Below are 19,441 nucleotides of genomic sequence, written 5' to 3'. Positions count from 1 at the left end.
AGTAATTTGCCTACAGCTTTTCCCAGGGGTAGCCGCATGAGGGATTCATTATTGAATAAGAGGATACTTGGGATGAATTGGGATTTGCAGATTTACTCTGTATGCACCACATGCTTCTTGCCCTTATATATGATGTTTGTGCAGCGGCATTTTGCAATGCTGTTTATTTACAATACACTTGCCTGATTTCCCGGCATAAAAAATTGCTGGTTTTACCATTGGTCTTGTTTACCCTCCTCCGGCCCTATAACCCCAGAAAGATACTTACGTTCTCCTGAGACGTGCAAACTGGAGAATATCCTGAAAAGAAAGAAAAGTGATGATCAAACACCAGCATCCACAGCAGCCCAGACCACCTGACCAATCACACACAGACCACCTGACCAATCACACACAGACCACCTGACCACACTCCAGATTACCTAACCAATTAAACATAGACCCTTGCCACACCAAACACACACAGACCTCGACCACATGACAGTCTGACCATACTCCAGACCACCTGACCAATGACACACATAGCCTGACCATACTCCAGACTACCTAACCAAGCACGCACACACACACACGTACGGTCTTAAGTGAGTAGAAACACCAGTCCATTCAATACTTCACCATTCTCCACACTACATACCTTCTCAATTGTATACCCTTCACCCCCAATCTTCTCCTCCTCACCTCACAGTCCCTCCATTCTCCTTTACGCTGTCCACAAGCCTCACATAGCGGGTCCGCGTTGGCACGTCCTGATGTCTAGTCCACAGGAGACAACATAATATCAGAGGAAGGTGAAAAATGACAATGTCGCCCACCAACACAATAGTATTGACCTCCCCCACCCCCCTTATATGGTGACACTGGTTTCTTTTACACAACAGTGAACATTGCTGGTGACACTGTATGCAAAGCTCAGACCTACACAGCATGCATCAAAAGGCCACCCATTACACACTGTCTTTGGGGCTGCATCATTAAAGGGGCACTACAGCGAAAAACTGTAAAATTTTAAATATGTGCAAACATATACAAATAAGAAGTATATTTCTTCCAGAGTAAAATGAGCCATAAATTACTTTTCTCCTATAATGCTGTCACTTACAGTAGGTAGTATAAATCTGACAGAAGTCACAGGTTTTGGACTAGTCCATCTCTTCATAGGGGATGCTCAGCAAGGCTTTTATTCTTTATAAAGATATTCCCTAAAAAGGATTTAAACAATTATGCTGGCCAGCTTCCCCGCTTACTACACAGTTTTTGGCAGTTGGACAGAGCAACTGCCATTCACTAAGTTCTCTTGAAAATACATATATCCCTGAGAATCCCCTATAAAGAGATGGACTAGTCCAAAACCTGTCACGTCTGTCTGGGGGGATTCATTTAGTTTTCAACTGTGGGGATGCAATGTTTTAGGTGGTGCAAATATGCTTCAGAGGGTTTTAAAATAAAAACATGATTTTAGCGAGGCTTCAGTCTCTTTAAAGGGAAGGTTCAGGGACTAGCTAAAAAAAATAAAAATCCATTTCCACTTACCTGGGGCTTCCTCCAGCCTGTGGCAGGCAGGAGGTGCCCTCGGCGCCGCTCCGCAGGCTCCCGGTGGTCTCCGGTGGCCGACCCGACCTGGCCAGGCCGGCGGCCAGGTCGGGCCTCTTCTGCGCTCCATGGTGCGCTCCACGCCGGCGCGCTGACGTCATCGGACGTTCTCCGGGTTGTACTGCGCAGGCTCAGAACTACTGAGCCTGCGCAGTACAGCCCGGAGGACGTCCGATGACGTCAGCGCGCCGGCGTGGAACGCACCATGGAGCGCAGAAGAGGCCCGACCTGGCCGCCGGCCTGGCCAGGTCGGGTCGGCCACCGGAGACCACCGGGAGCCTGCGGAGCGGCGCCGAGGGCACCTCCTGCCTGCCACGGGCTGGAGGAAGCCCCAGGTAAGTGGAAATGGATTTTTATTTTTTTTAGCTAGTCCCTGAACCCTCCCTTTAACACACTGCTGTCCCAAGTACAGCACTGCCGTAGATCGCAGCGCTGTACAGTCCTATTAGACGGAGTCTAACAGTCTCCCAGCGGCGATCGCTGAGACCGAAGGAGGAGCGGAGCTCCGTCACTCATGTGGAGATGCGCTCGCATTAGCCGGCGCGATCTCCTGCCATCCCCGCCTGCAGCCATTCAAGCTAATCGGCGTGGAGTGGTCCTGGGGGTGCCGCCGCGTTCACGCCCATTGGTGTGGAGCAGTCGTCAAGGGGTTAAGGTAAGGTTCCCCGCTTGCTGCCTACATTACATTTCAACAACTTTTGTGCAAATAGCTGGAGGGGGAGCGGGGAACTCAAGAGATGGGGGGGGGGGGGGGGGCGGCGACCCCCCTCCCGGCCGTCACCCCCGTCCTGGCTGCTACCCCCTCCAGCATGGTGGCCCCCTCCCCATCCACAGACTGGGACAAAGAAAACGGATCCGTTTCTGTGTCCAAAGCTGCCGGTGTAGAAGGGGATCCGTTTTCCTATTGCCCTTCACTACCCCTCCATGTATCTGGGGCTCCATTTTCCGTTTGTGAAAATCCTGCAAATCCGGACCGTCCGTTCAGTTTTTCAACACGGATCCTCCTGAACCCAGACGGATCCATTTTTAATTTGAGTGAAGGCGGCTGCTATTTTTAACATTGGTATCCGTGGCTCTGGTTTTGATCCAGTCCCAAAACCGGAGCCACGGATACGTTTTTAGAACAAGTGTGAAACAGCCCTTACTGGTGACAATACACAGCAGAATTCACCCATGGTATCCTAATAGTCCCTGTGAGTTTGTTCTTCACCAGTAATGCAGAGAGGTGTACAGACAACAGGAGTACCAGCACACACTGAGCTCATAGAGCAGACACCCAGACACCCACTGACCTCACCAGGACTTACCTGAAGAGCTCGTCTGTCACCAGAAGCGTATCGATGGCCAGCACCTCACTGGCTCTCTCCACGTGTTTAATTCTAGAAGAGAATATCAGCAGATTACGCCGGATGAGAAGAGACAGGAGGCTCAGCCTGATGTACTGAAGTCCTCCAAGCGAGATGATTGGACAACACAACCATTACAAAAACAACAATACAATGTTCTGAATTGAAACAAAGCTGCCACTCGCCTTCTCTTCCCTTGTGTATGCACTGGTGGCAGTGGGCGGGGCTTGGGACAGGCTGTGTGCAGCATCTTGCCCGTACCGCATCTTGTCTGTACCGAGCAGATAAGCATTCGGCATAGCTTCCCACTAAGTCATCGTCACGTTTTGAGCCCCTATGGGGACACAGATCCGCGACTGCCACTGATGCTAGAAGCTGCATGCACCATCTCCGAAAATTCAATCAACCATGTCAATTGCGCAATCAATGGTAAACGCACCGAGATTAAGATTTCCATCCATCTTAATGTGGGTTGCGGTGGATCCCAGCAACGAAGACGGATACCGGCACAGTCTGTCAGAACCGGCCCTTAAAAGAGAGCCCGAGGTGGGCTAAAAAAAATGCAAAAAACAAAAAGGGTAGGCTACCTGATCCGCGAGGCTGAGCGGATCAGGTAGCCGCAAAAAACGCTGCTCCCCGCCGCTCCTGTGGGCTGCACTGGCCCACTTTCACTTTCGTGACCTCTGGGTCATGTAGCTGCACTGAGAGACTGTGTTGTCTCTCATAGCGTGCAGGGAGGCTGTGGGAGCGGCAGGAGGCAAATCTTGTCGCTAAACTCGGGGGGCTATAGCGCGGTGGTGGTGGTGGGGGGGGGGGGGGGGGGGTTTGGGGCAGAGAGTGATGGTTGGGGGACATAGAGCCATATCATTAGGCAGAGGGCTGTGCCCCCACCTCCTGTGTGCAGGGTAAATACTCACCTGTCCCACTGGCGCCACCTCCCGGCCTCCTCCGCCCTCATCCCCGTGTGGCACCAGGCGCAGGTGACATCCCCACTTGGTGGTGCTCATCGTAACACATGGGGCAACGATGAATGATGCAGGAAGTCGTGCCAATGGGACAGGTGAAAATCTTCACTGCGTAAGCAGAGTAAACATCATGCTGAAATCTACTATATGATACACAAGAGGCCCTCTAAAGAGATAAATCTGGCTAGATATCCAAATAATCAGATCAAAATATGTATAGATTCAAAGTATAAACTTTTATTAAACAACAAGATCACATAACATAATTAAAAACCATAAAAAAAAACCCCATATATCCACAGTATGTGGATCACCTGTCTTATTGCTGTACAATTTCATAAATAACACAAGACCTAGTATATATCAATCAGGCAGTAAGCATAAAAAGTTGAAATAATGCTTCCTGCCTGATTGATATATACTAGGTCTTGTGTTATTTATGAAATTGTACAGCAATAAGACAGGTGATCCACATATTGTGGATATATGGGGTTTTTATGGTTTTTAATGAGGTTATGTGATCTTGTTGTTTAATAAAAGTTTATACTTTAAATCTATACATATTTTGATCTGATTATATGGATATCTAGCCAGATGTATCTCTTTAGAGGGCCTCTTGTCTTTCATATAGTTAATTTAGCATAGCCCTGCGGTGGTAAAGCTGTGATTATCTGAATGCTCGCATGTGTGAGGTGAATCATGCTGAAAGCTATCGGGAATCTGTCTGCGGTGTATGGGCAGGCAACAGATCTCGCATTGATCAGAGAGAAATCTGTCCTTACATCGCTAGATGTATTGGCACCTTAAAGGATACTGCATGCTAGCTTTATAGTGGAGCCGCTGGAGTGCACACGCAGGAGGCGGGGGAGTGTCCATACTTCTGGCGTCATGATGCGACGCCAGAAGCGAAGATTACAGGACATACTGCGCATGCGCGGCGCAGTATGTCCGGGTCAGGAGAGTCGGGCAGTACCGGGAGCTGTGGCTGACGAGCGGGACCCGACGGCAGGGAGCGGCGAGTATGTCCCTCTCTTTACCTACACAATGCAGGTTTTATCTCTCTGCAGCCTTTCAGCTGCAGTATACTTTAAAGGGAAGGTTCAGGCAGCGCTTAAAAATAAATAAATATCCCAATCCACCTACCTGGGGCTTCCTCCAGCCCGTGGCAGTCGGGCTGTGCCCTCTGCGCCGCTCCGCAGGCTCCCGGTGGTCTCCGGTGGCGAGCCCGACCTGGCCGGCTGCCAGGTCGGGCTTCTTCTGCGCTCTACAATGCGTGGCATTGGTGCGCGCTGACGTCATCCGACGTCCTCCGGGCTGTACTGCGCAGGTGCAGTTCTGTGCCTGCGCAGTACAGCCCGGAGGACGTTGGATGACGTCAGCGCGCACCAATGACACGCATTGTGGAGCGCAGAAGAAGCCCGACCTGGCAGCCGGCCTGGCCAGGTCGGGCTCGCCACCGGGAGCCTGCGGAGCGGCGCCGAGGGCACAGCCTGGCTGCCACGGGCTGGAGGAAGCCCCAGGTAAGTGGATTTGGATATTTATTTTTTTTTAAGCGCTGCCTGAACCTTCCGTTTAAAAAAGGACGTGAACTCTTGCACAGGACAGAAGGAAAACAGAGAGAAAGTCACCCTGTATGTATTTAGAGAGTTTAGACCGTCTATTTCCCCCTCATCTGTGACTTATCACAAGTTGTAATTTGATTTGATCTCGGTCACGGTAGAGCAGCTAATTTGTAAACACAAGATGTTAACACTAAAGGGGCCCATACACTGATCGATTGCAGAAACTGATTCTATCAAATTCCTCGATCGATCGATATGTCGGCCGATTTTGATCGATTTGATCTATCAGGATAGAAAATCTAGGTCAATCTGCTGCTGGCAGCAGATCGATGGCCCATAGAGTTGCATTGGATCTAATGGTGCAAAAATGCATTTAGATCGATTTTCATTCTGAAATCTATTGGAAATCTGTTCCTAGTGTGTGGCACACATCAGATAGATTCCTGTCAGATTGGACTTGACAGGCATCTGACAGAATTCTATCTGATGGTCGAATCTGCTGCAAATCTATCAGTGTACGGCCACCTTAGGTAGAGACACTGCAGAATTATTGCAGGATTTCTATTATCTGTAACAAGGTAATGTTTTTCTTTAGAGGAAGTTCTCAGTTCAAGTCCGCCTTAAGTGTAGAATAATCAATTCTGACATTGGAATTCTGGCATGACTAGAATGGTCTTTGCCTGGGTCTGGTATAAACTGTGGAGAGTGAGGGTAGTAGTAGGTTACCAGTAGTCTCAGGAAAGGAAGGCATTGGTAGTAGTAGTAGATAGAGGATGGCCGTTGTAGTATCAGCACACAGCTGTTTTCAGGCAGGGTGGCTGTTATCTCTCCGGGGCAGGGTGGGTACCCTCCTCTCACATGCTCTGCCCAGGATCTCTGCCAAGTGAAGGGTGTGGTGATAATGAGGAGTTGTGATAAGGATCTGCAGGTGAGCATGCCGATAGCCCTTCAGGGCGCCTCGTGTGTCCTGATCCAACCTGTCCCCCCCCTCCCTCTTACACACACACCCATCACGTCATCTCACCCGTAGAATGCTCTGTCTGGCTCATGCTGCAGCATCTTGTAGAAGTCCGAAAGGGCCTTGATTTCAGCGGCAGCCTGCAATGTTAGCAGAGGCAGATGGCATTAAGAGAAGGAAAAGCAGAGGCGGCCGGCAGAGATCCCCCTCCCCTCCCCCAGAGGACACACTCACCTTTGTGTCCGCCAGACGGGCAGTGACAGCCGGATCACACAGGACTTCTGCAACCACAAACAAAAGGAAACGGCCATCAGATACCCCAGATGGAGAACAACCCGTACACGTCATCTGACTGCAAGAGTCACTCTTTCTCACCATGTAACTGGCTCACTACCTTTCCCAACACTGTGCACATGAGTGGTACTCAGTTATGCCAGAGAGACTGAAAACTATAGTAAGTGGAGAGGGGGGACAATTACTATTCAAAAGGTAAACGATTGCCAAAAAATGAGGATCATGTATCTACTTGGTAAAAAGCAGCTGTGGCTTGGACTAGCTGTTCAGGGATGCATAGCTCTCCTGCTTATAGGCAGACAAGGCAAACTAGGGGGCATAATAATACATGCAAGAATGTTTTATACATTTTCCCCTAGTCACATACATATAAAGATCCCTGCAAGGTTTTTTTTTTTTTTTAATTAAAATAAATAAGACAATAATATCCCTGCCCCACACCTTCTTCTGTTCTCTAAGCCTCGTATACACGCTCAACTAAAGTCGTTTGAAACATCCGAAAACAAACAGGATTTGTCGCATCGGATGACAATTGTGTGGGAAAATGTAACCGAACAACGACGAGTGACCGATATTAGGCATTTTGGCCGATCCATCCAGCGGATCAACTGACTGTTAGGCCTCGTTTCCATCTGTGCGCTTCTATCCGCTTCTGTCCACTTTTCTCCAACAATCAATCAAACAACAACTGGTCTGAATGTATTAAGTGATATAGATGCTAATCCTGCAGTCAAAACTTTTTCTGCCGTTATGGTTTAAAGTTATCACATATTTTAGGAGCACTGGCGCTTTAATAGTCAGTGCCAAACAGTTGCATGCTGGGGGTTCTTTTTATCTATAATATATTCCTCCTCTTCCCTTTATTTCCCTGCCTAGCTGCAACATGATCCTCTGCTCACATGTGTTTACAAGCAAGGCTGAGCTGACTCAGCGATTGGAGGAGAAAAGAAAAAAAAGTTAAGGACAAAAATGACATCAGTATTTAGCCTCAAACTGTGGGCAAAATACATGGTTCCCACTAGGAACAGAATTCTCTTCATTTACTATAAAAAAAATTCACTGAAATCAAAACGTGGACAGTACAATACATGTGTTATGTAAGTAGATCAAGTATTTATCTACTTGTATGTGTTTTTTCCCCCTGGCATAGTATGGCTAATACTACTGCTTTAAAGGACCTCTGTTGCGAAAATCTTAAAATTTTAAATATATGTAAGCATACACAAATAAGCAGTACGTTTCTTCCAGAGTAAAATGAGCCATGAATTACTTTTCTCCTATGTTGCTGTCACTTACAGTAAGTAGTAGACATTACAGACAGGTTTTGGACCAGCCCATCATCTCATGGGGAGTTCTCAGGGTTTTCTTTATTTTTAAAAGCAATTAGTGAATGGCAGTTGCTCTGTCCAACTGCAAAAAAAAGTTTACAGCGAGCAGAGAGGCTGGTCAGCATCTTTGTATAAATCTTTTTCAGGGAATGTCTTTATACAGAATAAAGGTCATGCTGAGAATCCCCCATGGAGAGATGGACTAAACCAAAGCCTGTCGGTAATGTCAGATTTCTACTACCTACTGTGACAGCAACATAGGAAAAAAGTTATGTATGGCTCATTTTACTCTGGAAGAAATACTTCTTATTTGTATGTGTTTTAAATGTTTAAGATTTAAAACACATACAATTAGATTTTTTAAGATTTTCGAGACAGTTCCTCTTGCATGCTGCTGCAGAGGTTTTGCTGCCGATCGGGACCCCCCAGAATTTATTTATTAGGTAAAATGTGTCCTTTAGATACTAGCTAGCTCTACGCTAGCTAGTATTGTCTGCTGACACCCCCGGTTGGCCGCAATCCCCCCCGATTGCCCGCTGGATACATTACCACGCCGGGATCCAGCAATCGAGCAGCCTCTCACTCAGCTCTGGTCCTCACTATGGGGAGGATTGGGACTGCGCATGTCGTCACTGACAACATGTACGGTCCTCCCCACAGAGAACGGAGCTGTGCGGGAGGCTGCTCAATCTGGAAGAGGGGGGGGGGGTTCCGGAGGTGCCGGCAGACAATTCTAGCTAGCCTAGTGCTAGCTAGTATCTAAAGGACACATTTTAACTAATACATTAGCGTGGGGGGCATGGATAATGCAGAACCTCCGGAGCGGCGTAACGCTCAGGAGGTTAACATTGATGTGCTGATAAAAAGCGGACAGAAGCGCACAGATGGAAACAAGGCCTTAAAGGGAACCTTAACTGAGAGGGATACGAATATTTCCTTTTAAACAATACCAGTTGCCTGTCAGCCCTGCTGATATTTTTGGCTGTGGTAGTGGCTGAATCACACACCTGAAACAAGCATGCAGCTAATCCAGTCTGACTTCAGTCAGAGAACCTGATCTGCATGCTTGTTCAGGGGCTGTGGCTGATAGTATTAGAGACACAGGAGCAGCAGGAGAGTCAGGCAACTGGTATTATTTTAAAATGAAAAATACATATCCTTCTCAGTTTAGGTTCCCTTTAAGCCAGATACCGAGTACAACATTTTTAAACAACATTGTTCTACAGACTGCTCACATGGACACTTGCAGTATTTAAATGAGTTTGGTCGTTTATCGGTATGCGGAACGTAATTAGAAAGAATTGTCATTTGTTTTGTTCTCCAGTAAAGTCATTTCCGCAACATTGGTTGTTTAATATGGGGGAAGGTGACTTTTGTAGAGCATGGGACCTACTAATTACGGTACAGCTGTCCTAATTACTGTAGTCATGTCTTATTTTATTTGTATACTTCTGTCAATCATCTGTATATTTCTTACTTTTTGTGGTATTCTTTCTTCATCTTTATTCCCCTTGAGTAATTTCCTAACTTTCCTGCAGCTCTCCACTCCACCCATCCTCACCACATCCTCCTGCAATGCTGGCCAGGAGCCCCATAACCAGCATATTTGTATCTTAGGGTCCTTTTCCTCAGGTGGGTGGACTGTGCACTCAGTGAGCAGTTACCAGGCAGCAGCAGTGAGCAGTTTTAAGAGTCTTTTCTCTGCCTATCAACTACTTGTGGAAATGGGCCCTTAAAGTGTACCAGAGATGTTACAAACCCAAGGATTTATACTCACCTGGGGTATTTCTTCAGCCCCCTCCCCCCCAGTCTGTGGGTTCCCTCGGTGTGTATCCGATCGCGTCCGTTCTCCTGCAGTAAGCTCTGGTACAGAGGCAATCTGAAGCCACTGTGTATGCCCTAGCCGCGTGCCTCCTTAGTTGCGCTTCCGTAGCTGGGAGAGTTCTGCATCTGTGCTGTTACAAGCCTTAACTAACTGCACAGAACACTCCCAGCCATGGGAGCGCGACCAAGGAGGCGTGCAGTCATGGCTCTGCATGCACAGTAGCCCCGGACTACCGGGGCTGACAGAGGAAGAATGGGCAGGAGCAGATGCACATCGAGAAACGCTGCTGACTATAGGGGGCTGGAGAAAACCTAAGGTAAGTATAAAGCTTGTGCTTGGTGTTTGTAACATGTCAGGTTTACTTTAAATTCCTGTGGGAAATTCAAATAGGCCGATCACAAGGCTCTTGATCCGACTAGTGGCAAGGATGGAAGGCAGGTGGCGTGCTGCTAGTAAGTGAGTAGAAAGGAAGCACAAAGATAAAGTGTGTGTAAGTTTTTATAGTAGCTGGTAGTGTATTAGGGGCTCTGCAGCAGTGTGTACTGTCCTGTTCCTATAACCTGATCTGGGCGAGGCAGCACGGAATGAGGCGGTACCTGTGAGTGAGTACTTGTGTCCGGAGGAACTGTGCACCTGCAGGAACTTCCCCCGATTCTCCAGGAGGGTCTTCAAATCTTGTTTCACGGCTCGTAAGAAAAGGAACTCACAGAACTGTTCCCGTACAAACCCCGGCGATGCCACCAGGACTACTTTCACCACTGTGGAGGAAGGAGACAGACGGTGACATGGCGGCATCACAGCACACACATACACACAACCCCAGAAACACAGGCCTGACACTCACCTTCAAAGTTGATGTGACGGATAATCCCTTGCATGACTTGCTCGTAAAACTTCTCTAGTGCCTGCAGTATAAGAGAGTCTCAGTCAGACAAAACAAGAAGCAGCAGACTACAAGGGGGAGGTCAGAGGGAGAAGATGGGGTACCAGGCAGGCTGCCACAGGCCCCCACATTACCTTCTCATGCTGCGTGCAGTTGCCCCGCCTCTTGCGTGGGATGTTGGTCTCTATCTTGGCACGAAGAATGGTCATGCTGGATGTAACCAGACAGATGTGAGCGAGTCCTTCCTGCATCACCACTGCTGCAACATCTGCACTGGAGGCGGGGTCACAGGCCTGCTCTGGGGGAAAAACACTATGTGAGATGTACAGCTCTGGACTAATGTAAATCACTGAAAAAGTGCCTTAAAGAGTAACTGTCAGGCTGCAGAAGCTAATTTAAACCTCTATTCTCCTGTGTTAAACAGTTTAGAAGGAAGCTCAAAAGCCATTAGTGAAGATAAACATTTCAGTTACCTTTGATGTGTGCTTATCTTAACCTCTGTTATAGACCCATAAAGACGCAAGCCGCAGCTAAACTGCAAAGCATTCTGGGGCCCTCCCCTCGGCTGCTAATGAGACGGTACAGGAGCTTCTAATCAGTCCAGCGTGATAACACTGATAAATCTCGGGCAGACTACACTGCAGGAGTCAGCTATTGTTCCTAGCCACATGGCTCATTAATATTCACTGCACACCGTGTTGTTCAAGAACGAGTGTATCTGTGATCAGAAGCAGGCAGGACATGACGACACATTTGGCTTCACAAACATGGAGCCTGTCATGAGCTGTCAGGAGCATCTATCTCTGCATATACTATATACAAATTCTGTGAAATCCAAACGTGGACAGTGAAATGCATATGTAATGTAAGTACAGCCAATCTTTAGCTACTGATATATGTGTTTATTTTCTCTGAGACCCTATACCTAACAGCTCCTCTTTAAAGAGACTCTAACGTCAAAAAAGATCCCCTGGGGGGTACTCACCTCGGGTGGGGGAAGCCTCCGGATCCTAATGAGGCTTCCCACGCCATCCTCTGTCCCACGGGGGTCTCGCTGCAGCCCTCCGAACAGCCGGCGACAGAGCCGACTGTCAGTTCAATATTTACCTTTGCAGGCTCCAGCGGGGGCGCTGTGGCTGCTTTGCGCTCCGAACTACACGGAAATACCCGATCTCAGTCGGGTCCGCTCTACTGCGCAGGCGCCGGAAACTTGCGCCTGCGCAGTAGAGCAGACCCGACGGCGATCGGGTATTTCCGTGTAGTTCGGAGCCGACAGCCGTCAGAGTGCCTGCGCAGGAGCCGGGAAGGTAAATAATGACGTCATCTTGTACGGAGGGCTGCAGCGAGACCCCCGTGGGACAGAGGACGGCGTGGGAAGCCTCATTAGGATCCGGAGGCTTCCCCCACCCGAGGTGAGTACCCCCCAGGGGATCTTTTAATGTTACAGATCCTCTTTAAGGCAGAGTTCCCCAAACCTGTCCTCAAGGCCCACCAACAGTGCATGTTTTGCAGGAAACCACAAACATGCACAGGTGAGGTCATTAGTGTCTCAGCAGAGCTGATTAACCACCCTGGCGTTCTGATTAAATCGCCAGGGTGGCTGCGGGAGGGTTTTTTTTAAATTAAAAAAAAACTATTTCATGCAGCCAACTGAAAGTTGGCTGCATGAAAGCCCACTAGAGGGCGCTCCGGAGGCGTTCTTCCGATCGCCTCCGGCGCCCAGAATAAACAAGGAAGGCCGCAATGAGCGGCCTTCCTTGTTTTGCTTACATCGTCGCCATAGCGACGAGCGGAGTGACGTCATCGACGTCAGCCGACGTCCTGACGTCAGCCGCCTCAGATCCAGCCCTTAGCGCTGGCCGGAACTTTTTGTTCCGGCTACGCTGGGCTCAGGCGGCTGGGGGGACCCTCTTTCGCCGCTGCTCGCGGCGGATCGCCGCAGAGCGGCGGCGATCAGGTAGCACACGCGGCTGGCAAAGTGCCGGCTGCGTGTGCGGCTTTTTATTTGACGAAAATCGGCCCAGCAGTGCCTGAGCGGCAGCCTCTGGCGGTGTTGGACGAGCTGAGCTCGTCCAGACCGCTCAGCAGGTTAACTACCTCTGTGGATTTCCACAAAACATGCACTGTTGGTGGGCCTTGAGGACTGGGTTGGGGAAAACTGCTAAGGTACCCACACATTGTTCAGTCTGGCAGAAGATTGAACATTAGATAGACCCATCTCTGATCGAATCTGATCAGAGAGGCGTCTATTGCCTGCCCACACACTGCAGAGCGATTTGCAATAGATTACAGCTGTCGCTCCCTAAGTATAAGGTGTGCTTCCCCCTCCCGTACACACGTAGTCCGTAGGATTGTTACATTTGAGATGATTGAGAACTATGCTAATTGTTATGATACAGAATTATACTAATTATCATGAAAATCGCATTGTAAAATTAACCAATCAAGCATTGCACTGGTCCATATTCTCGCTGCACAGCTTTGTATATTTCTGCACCAACTTGAAATTATTTGCATATTTCAAGTAGAGTAGAAAGTTGGCACTGAACCAAAACTTTATACTAAATGCCTTTTTGATGTCCGTGGCATAGGAATTGGGTGGCACAAAAATGCCTATAGACGTCCGATGCAGGCAGAACTTCTTTTGTATTAAGAAGCTTTTACACATCCGTGGCATATGAATGCAAGAACGCAGAACACTTAGATTTCGGCAGGAGTCTAACGGATAAAGAGAATCTGTAATCCTCCCCCTCCCCCCCCCAAAAAAAAACAGCCCTTGGGGGTTACTTACCTCAAGAGGGGGGAAGGCCTCTGGACCCTAATGCGGCTTCTCCTGTCCTCTTTATCTTCTGGGATCCAGCGCTGGCAGCCCACGAACAGAGGTGATGTAAATATTTACCTTCCTGACTCCAGCGCAGGAGCAGTAGAGCAGACCCGATTGGGCTCGCCCATTTCCGCCAGAGCCCACCAGAAAGCCGCTACTGCACCTGCACAGGAGTGCAATAGGTAAATATTGCAGCCACTACTGCACCTGCACAGGAGTGCAATAGGTAAATATTGCAGCCACTACTGTAACTGCACAGGAGTGTAATAGGTAAATATTGCAGCCACTACTGTAACTGCACAGGAGCACAATAGGTAAATATTGCAGCCACTACTGTAACTGCACAGGAGTGCAATAGGTAAATATTGCAGCCACTACTGTAACTGCACAGGAGCGCAATAGGTAAATATTGCAGCCACTACTGTAACTGCACAGGAGTGTAATAGGTAAATATTGCAGCCACTACTGTAACTGCACAGGAGCGCAATAGGTAAATATTGCAGCCACTACTGTAACTGCACAGGAGCGCAATAGGTAAATATTGCAACCACTACTGTAACTGCACAGGAGCGCAATAGGTAAATATTGCAGCCACTACTGTAACTGCACAGGAGTGTAATAGGTAAATATTGCAGCCACTACTGTAACTGCACAGGAGCACAATAGGTAAATATTGCAGCCACTACTGTAACTGCACAGGAGTGCAATAGGTAAATATTGCAGCCACTACTGTAACTGCACAGGAGCACAATAGGTAAATATTGCAGCCACTACTGTAACTGCACAGGAGTGCAATAGGTAAATATTGCAGCCACTACTGTAACTGCACAGGAGCGCAATAGGTAAATATTGCAGCCACTACTGTAACTGCACAGGAGTGTAATAGGTAAATATTGCAGCCACTACTGTAACTGCACAGGAGCGCAATAGGTAAATATTGCAGCCACTACTGTAACTGCACAGGAGCGCAATAGGTAAATATTGCAACCACTACTGCACCTGCACAGGCGCGCATTAGGTAAATATTGCAGCCACTACTGTAACTGCACAGGAGCGCAATAGGTAAATATTGCAGCCACTACTGCACCTGCACAGGAGTGTAATAGGTAAATATTGCAGCCACTACTGTAACTGCACAGGAGTGCAATAGGTAAATATTGCAGCCACTACTGTAACTGCACAGGAGCGCAATAGGTAAATATTGCAGCCACTACTGCACCTGCACAGGAGCGCAATAGGTAAATATTGCATCCACTACTGCACCTGCACAGGTGTGCAATAGGTAAATATTGCAGCCACTACTGCACCTGCACAGGAGTGCAATAGGTAAATATTGCAGCCACTACTGTAACTGCACAGGAGCACAATAGGTAAATATTGCAGCCACTACTGCACCTGCACAGGCGCGCAATAGGTAAATATTGCAGCCACTACTGTAACTGCACAGGAGCGCAATAGGTAAATATTGCAGCCACTACTGTAACTGCACAGGAGCGCAATAGGTAAATATTGCAGCCACTACTGCACCTGCACAGGTGTGCAATAGGTAAATATTGCAGCCACTACTGCACCTGCACAGGTGTGCAATAGGTAAATATTGCAGCCACTACTGCACCTGCACAGGAGTGCAATAGGTAAATATTGAAGTAACTACTGTACCTGCACAGGAGCGCAATAGGTAAATATTGCAGCCACTACTGTACCTGCACAGGAGTGCAATAGGTAAATATTGCAGCCACTACTGCACCTGCACAGGAACGCAATAGGTAAATATTGCAGCCACTACTGTGCCTGCACAGGAGTGCAATAGGTAAATATCGCAGCCACTACTGTACCTGCGCTTGTCAGCTGATTTTTCGGGGCTGCTAGCGCTGGATCGTGGACAGTGAAGAGGATGGGGGAAGCCTCATTAGGATCCAGAGGCTTCCCCCTCCTGAGGTAAGCACCCCTTAGCGTGTTTTTTTGTTACAGATTCACTTTAAATATGTGATCTGGAGAAGACTGGAAGATGCCGAAGTCTTACTGAGAGTTACAGAAATGATTTGTTTGCAGAGGTGGCTTATAAAGGTTATCTTACAAAATAGGAGGTTGTGGGTCTCATCACTTTCATGCGTTACACCAATCTGTCCACAGTTGTATGTGCTGATAATGCTCTTTGGCACGGGGTGCTAGAAATGATAATAGTGTATATGTGGGCACCGTTTGTTTGTACTCCGATAAGCACAGGGTGGGCGTGTGCCAGGATGAATAGGCGTTACCCAAGGATTAGGCCACACACAGAGCCCTCTTACCGATCCTCTCCAGCACAACGCTGTCCCACTGCTTCTTGGCAAGAGTGAACTTGCGGTTGGGCTCCAGCTCGATTGTGTGGTAGGCGCCCATCTGCAGAGAAGACAGTGTGTGGTTAACGTGGTGAGTACTTGGCACAAAGATGGTGTGCAAGGGAGGGGGGGGATGTTTCTCGTTACCTTCACATACTGGTTCTCTTGGATGTTGGTGCCTTTCACTCGCAGCTGGCAGGCCTGGGAGTCAAAATCGATAGTCTCCACACGGATGGTGAGGGTGGTCCTAATTCGATTACTGCCCACACTGCCAGTGGCGGACTCAGTCTGTACCTTTCTGTGATATGAAGAGAAGAGCTGTAGCAGCTTATCTGGCATCACAAATCACACCCAAACCTCAGCTGTTCTTTAAAGGACACCTAACCTGAGAGAGATATGGAGGCTGCCATTTATTTCTTTTTAAACCATACTAGTTGCCTGGCAGTCCTGCTGATCTCATTCTGCAGTAGAATCTGGATCACACACCTGAAACAAGCATGTGGCTTGAAACTGAAGTCTGACTTCATTTAGAAACCTCTGATCTGCATGCTTGTTCAGGGTCCATAGCTAAAGGTTTTAGAGGTAAAGGATCATCAGGTCAGCCAGGCAACTGGTATTGCTTAAAATGAAATAAACATGGTAGCCTCCATATTATTCTCACTTCAGGTGTCCTTTAAACAACCAATAAACACACTACTGGTCACCCCAGAATCTCAGCAAAACAATCCACTAACAGCTAGGTACACTACTGGTTATTCACAAACCTTAGCCATGATCTATACCACCACTAGGGAGACCTACTGATCACCCTTAAAGGCATGGGCGTAGGGGCCTGGGGTCACCTTTGCGACCGGGCCCGGCTCCAGAAGAGGCGGGGAGGGGCCCATGTCCGTTTCTAGGGCCGTGCGCGCTATTGGAAGGGGGGAGCTGCAGCCACGGGGAGGGCAGCCCGACATCTCCCTCCCTTCCTCTCCCCGGGCTCCCCCCTCAGATGCAGAGTGAGCGCGCACCGAAGAGCTGTAGGCAGAACTCACCTCCCTGCGTTCCAATCGCCGCTGATCTCCTCTCTGCATAGACACTGAGTGATACACACACAGCTTCCTGTTTAGCCAGAAGCAGTGTGTGTATCACTCAGCATCTATGCAGAGAGGAAGGGAGGGAGATGTCGGGCAGCCCTCTCCGCGGCTCCCCCCTCCATTATGGGGGGGCACCTACCTACCCTATACTGGGGGGCAGCTACCTAATCTAACCTATACTGGGGGGCAGCTACCTAATCTAATCTATACTTGGGGGCACCTACCTATCTAACCTATACTGGGGGCACTTACTTATCTAACCTGTATTGGGGCACCTAGCTAGCCTATACAGGTGGCAACTATACTGGCTACCTATATTGGAGGCACCTACCTAACTAAACTATACTGGGGGCACCTACCTATCTAACCTATTTTGACTTTTTATTTTCATATCAGGTTCTCTTTAACGAGGAAATGTAACCAAGAAATGAACTTCATCCCAATCAGTAGCCAATACCCCCTTTTTCCATAATAAATATTTACCTTTTCTCAAATACATCATCATGGGGTGGATATTGTGGGGAAACCCCTCCCACAGTGTGATCTCAGGACCTAGGTCCTGACAGTTTCCTGTTTGTGAACCTTGTTGCATTGTGGGAAATAACAGCTGTTTCCAACTGCCAAGCAACCAGTACCTCCCTCATGTATATCTATAAAACCTTTTCTACCCCAACCTTTTAGCCTATCGCAATATTAGTGGGTGTGACTATAGATAATGGCAGTTGGTTCTCGACTGCCAGTAAACCTCCTCCAGGAGGACCACTTGTAATGCCTGAACTTCAGCCATGATATACACCACCACTAGTTCCTCAGAATCTAAACCAACCTATAAAGCAGGGAACTCCAGTCCTCGACAGCCATTTGTGTTTAGGATGGACTGAGAAATGGAGAAAGGTGTTCTGGTTGATGAACCACGCCTTTCCTGACTGAGTCCATCAATTCATTTCAGTTGTGCCAAGAATGTGTGAGGACCTCGGCCTTTGAGGACTGGAGTTGACATTCCTGCTATATAGCATTACTAGGAGCACCGCTGGTTACCCCTTAAAGCGGATCCGAGATGAAAAACTAACTACAACAAGTAACTTGTCTATACATCTTATCTTTTTAGATAGTTTACACAGCATATCTAGCTGCAAACAGCTTCAATAGTTTATGATTATTTATTCGTGTGATACAATGACAGCAGCCATGTTCTGTTTGTCACAGGCTGAGGGCCAGAGATGCTATCAGCTTGTCTGTGTGTAAATTCAGTCCCCTCTGCAATCATTGGCTAGTAACCTCCTCCTCCTACTGCCCAGACTGAGCTCCCATAAGCCTTTGCTACAGTGCCAGCGCACAAAAGGAGCTGTGGGCGAGGCTTGTTTAGTTTATGGGGAATTAGAGTATGATATATACCACCATCAGGAGCACCGCTGGTCACCCCTTTATATATCACTTGGAGCACAACTATTTCCAAACTTCAGCTCTGCTCTCTACCTCCACCAGTCACTCTAGTTGCACCCACACACAGGAAAAATGGCTACATACCTTATGGTGGATGCCTGCAGACTGTCTCCCACCTGCAGAAGATTATACGTGTGCCACATGTCCTCCGCCTCATCCGGGAGCAGCGTCACCTGACTAGAGAGCAAGACAAGTCATATAACTCCAATGCTGGAACACCACTTTCCTCCTAACTCCCCCAGATGTTGGATCTTCAAAATGCCCCCCACCATACAGAAGACATCTTGGGCTCGATTCACAAAGCCGTGATAAATGCTATCACGGCCGTGATAAGCTTAACGCGCGAGATTCGCGTGCGTAATAGTAAAGGTTTGCTCGCATTAACTTTCCCGTTCACACGCTAACATATGGGTTAGCCCTTACTATTACGCCTGCAAACCTGTACGTGCGCTAAGCTTATCACGGCCTGATAACATTTATCACGGCTTTGTGAATCGAGCCCCTTGTGCGTACAGACAAAGATGTATAGCTCATCCTCTGTATTTACTGACAAGTGTAATCTCAGTGTGCACATGGAACACTGTGTGACCATTTCATATACATAGAAAACAAGAATTGTGTACCGACAACAAGAAGGGGACTAAGAACTGAGCCTTGGGGTACTCCAAGTGGGAGTGGGTGAGGAAAGGAGAGGGTGTGGAGGTCTGTAACTTATGAGAAGGAGGAGTACAAGTGCAGTACCCTGGGACCTAGGGAGGACAGAAATTGAAATCGCCAACAGTGTTGAATGTTTATTTGGAAATTGCCTTTAAATGTAAAGGTTAGTGTACCAACTAACTGTACTCAGAAACTATTCCATACTGCAGGTCTTTTTGTGTGTGTGTGTGGGCCGTGGGGCGGGTGGACAATTTACTTACCCAGTGTTCCCAAAGAAACCCACGCAAGCACAGCACATACAAACACCATGCAGGTAGTGTCCTGGCCCGGACTTGAATCGGGAATCCTAGCTTTGCAAGACGAGAG

The 19,441-nt window shown here is 48.2% G+C and overlaps 1 protein-coding gene across 1 annotated transcript in view; it reads right to left on the bottom strand.

The window, feature by feature from the left end:
* PELO (pelota mRNA surveillance and ribosome rescue factor) overlaps positions 1-19,441 on the bottom strand; it is a 33,974-nt gene that overhangs the window by 2,138 nt on the left and 12,395 nt on the right. Inside the window, exons 2-12 of the mRNA XM_068244091.1 lie at positions 18,503-18,595; positions 16,047-16,197; positions 15,870-15,960; positions 10,889-11,052; positions 10,716-10,776; positions 10,468-10,629; positions 6,659-6,705; positions 6,491-6,564; positions 2,901-2,972; positions 682-756; positions 269-300 (exon numbers count right to left, since the gene is read on the bottom strand). Coding sequence (XP_068100192.1) covers positions 269-300; positions 682-756; positions 2,901-2,972; positions 6,491-6,564; positions 6,659-6,705; positions 10,468-10,629; positions 10,716-10,776; positions 10,889-11,052; positions 15,870-15,960; positions 16,047-16,197; positions 18,503-18,595 — 1,022 coding nt within the window. The remainder of the gene's footprint in view (positions 1-268; positions 301-681; positions 757-2,900; positions 2,973-6,490; positions 6,565-6,658; positions 6,706-10,467; positions 10,630-10,715; positions 10,777-10,888; positions 11,053-15,869; positions 15,961-16,046; positions 16,198-18,502; positions 18,596-19,441) is intronic.

Source organism: Hyperolius riggenbachi, chromosome 7, assembly GCF_040937935.1.
Source record: "Hyperolius riggenbachi isolate aHypRig1 chromosome 7, aHypRig1.pri, whole genome shotgun sequence".
NCBI lineage: Eukaryota > Metazoa > Chordata > Amphibia > Anura > Hyperoliidae > Hyperolius > Hyperolius riggenbachi.
The sequence above is the reverse complement of the archived record's forward strand: the minus strand, read 5'-3'. Positions and strand labels throughout refer to the sequence as shown.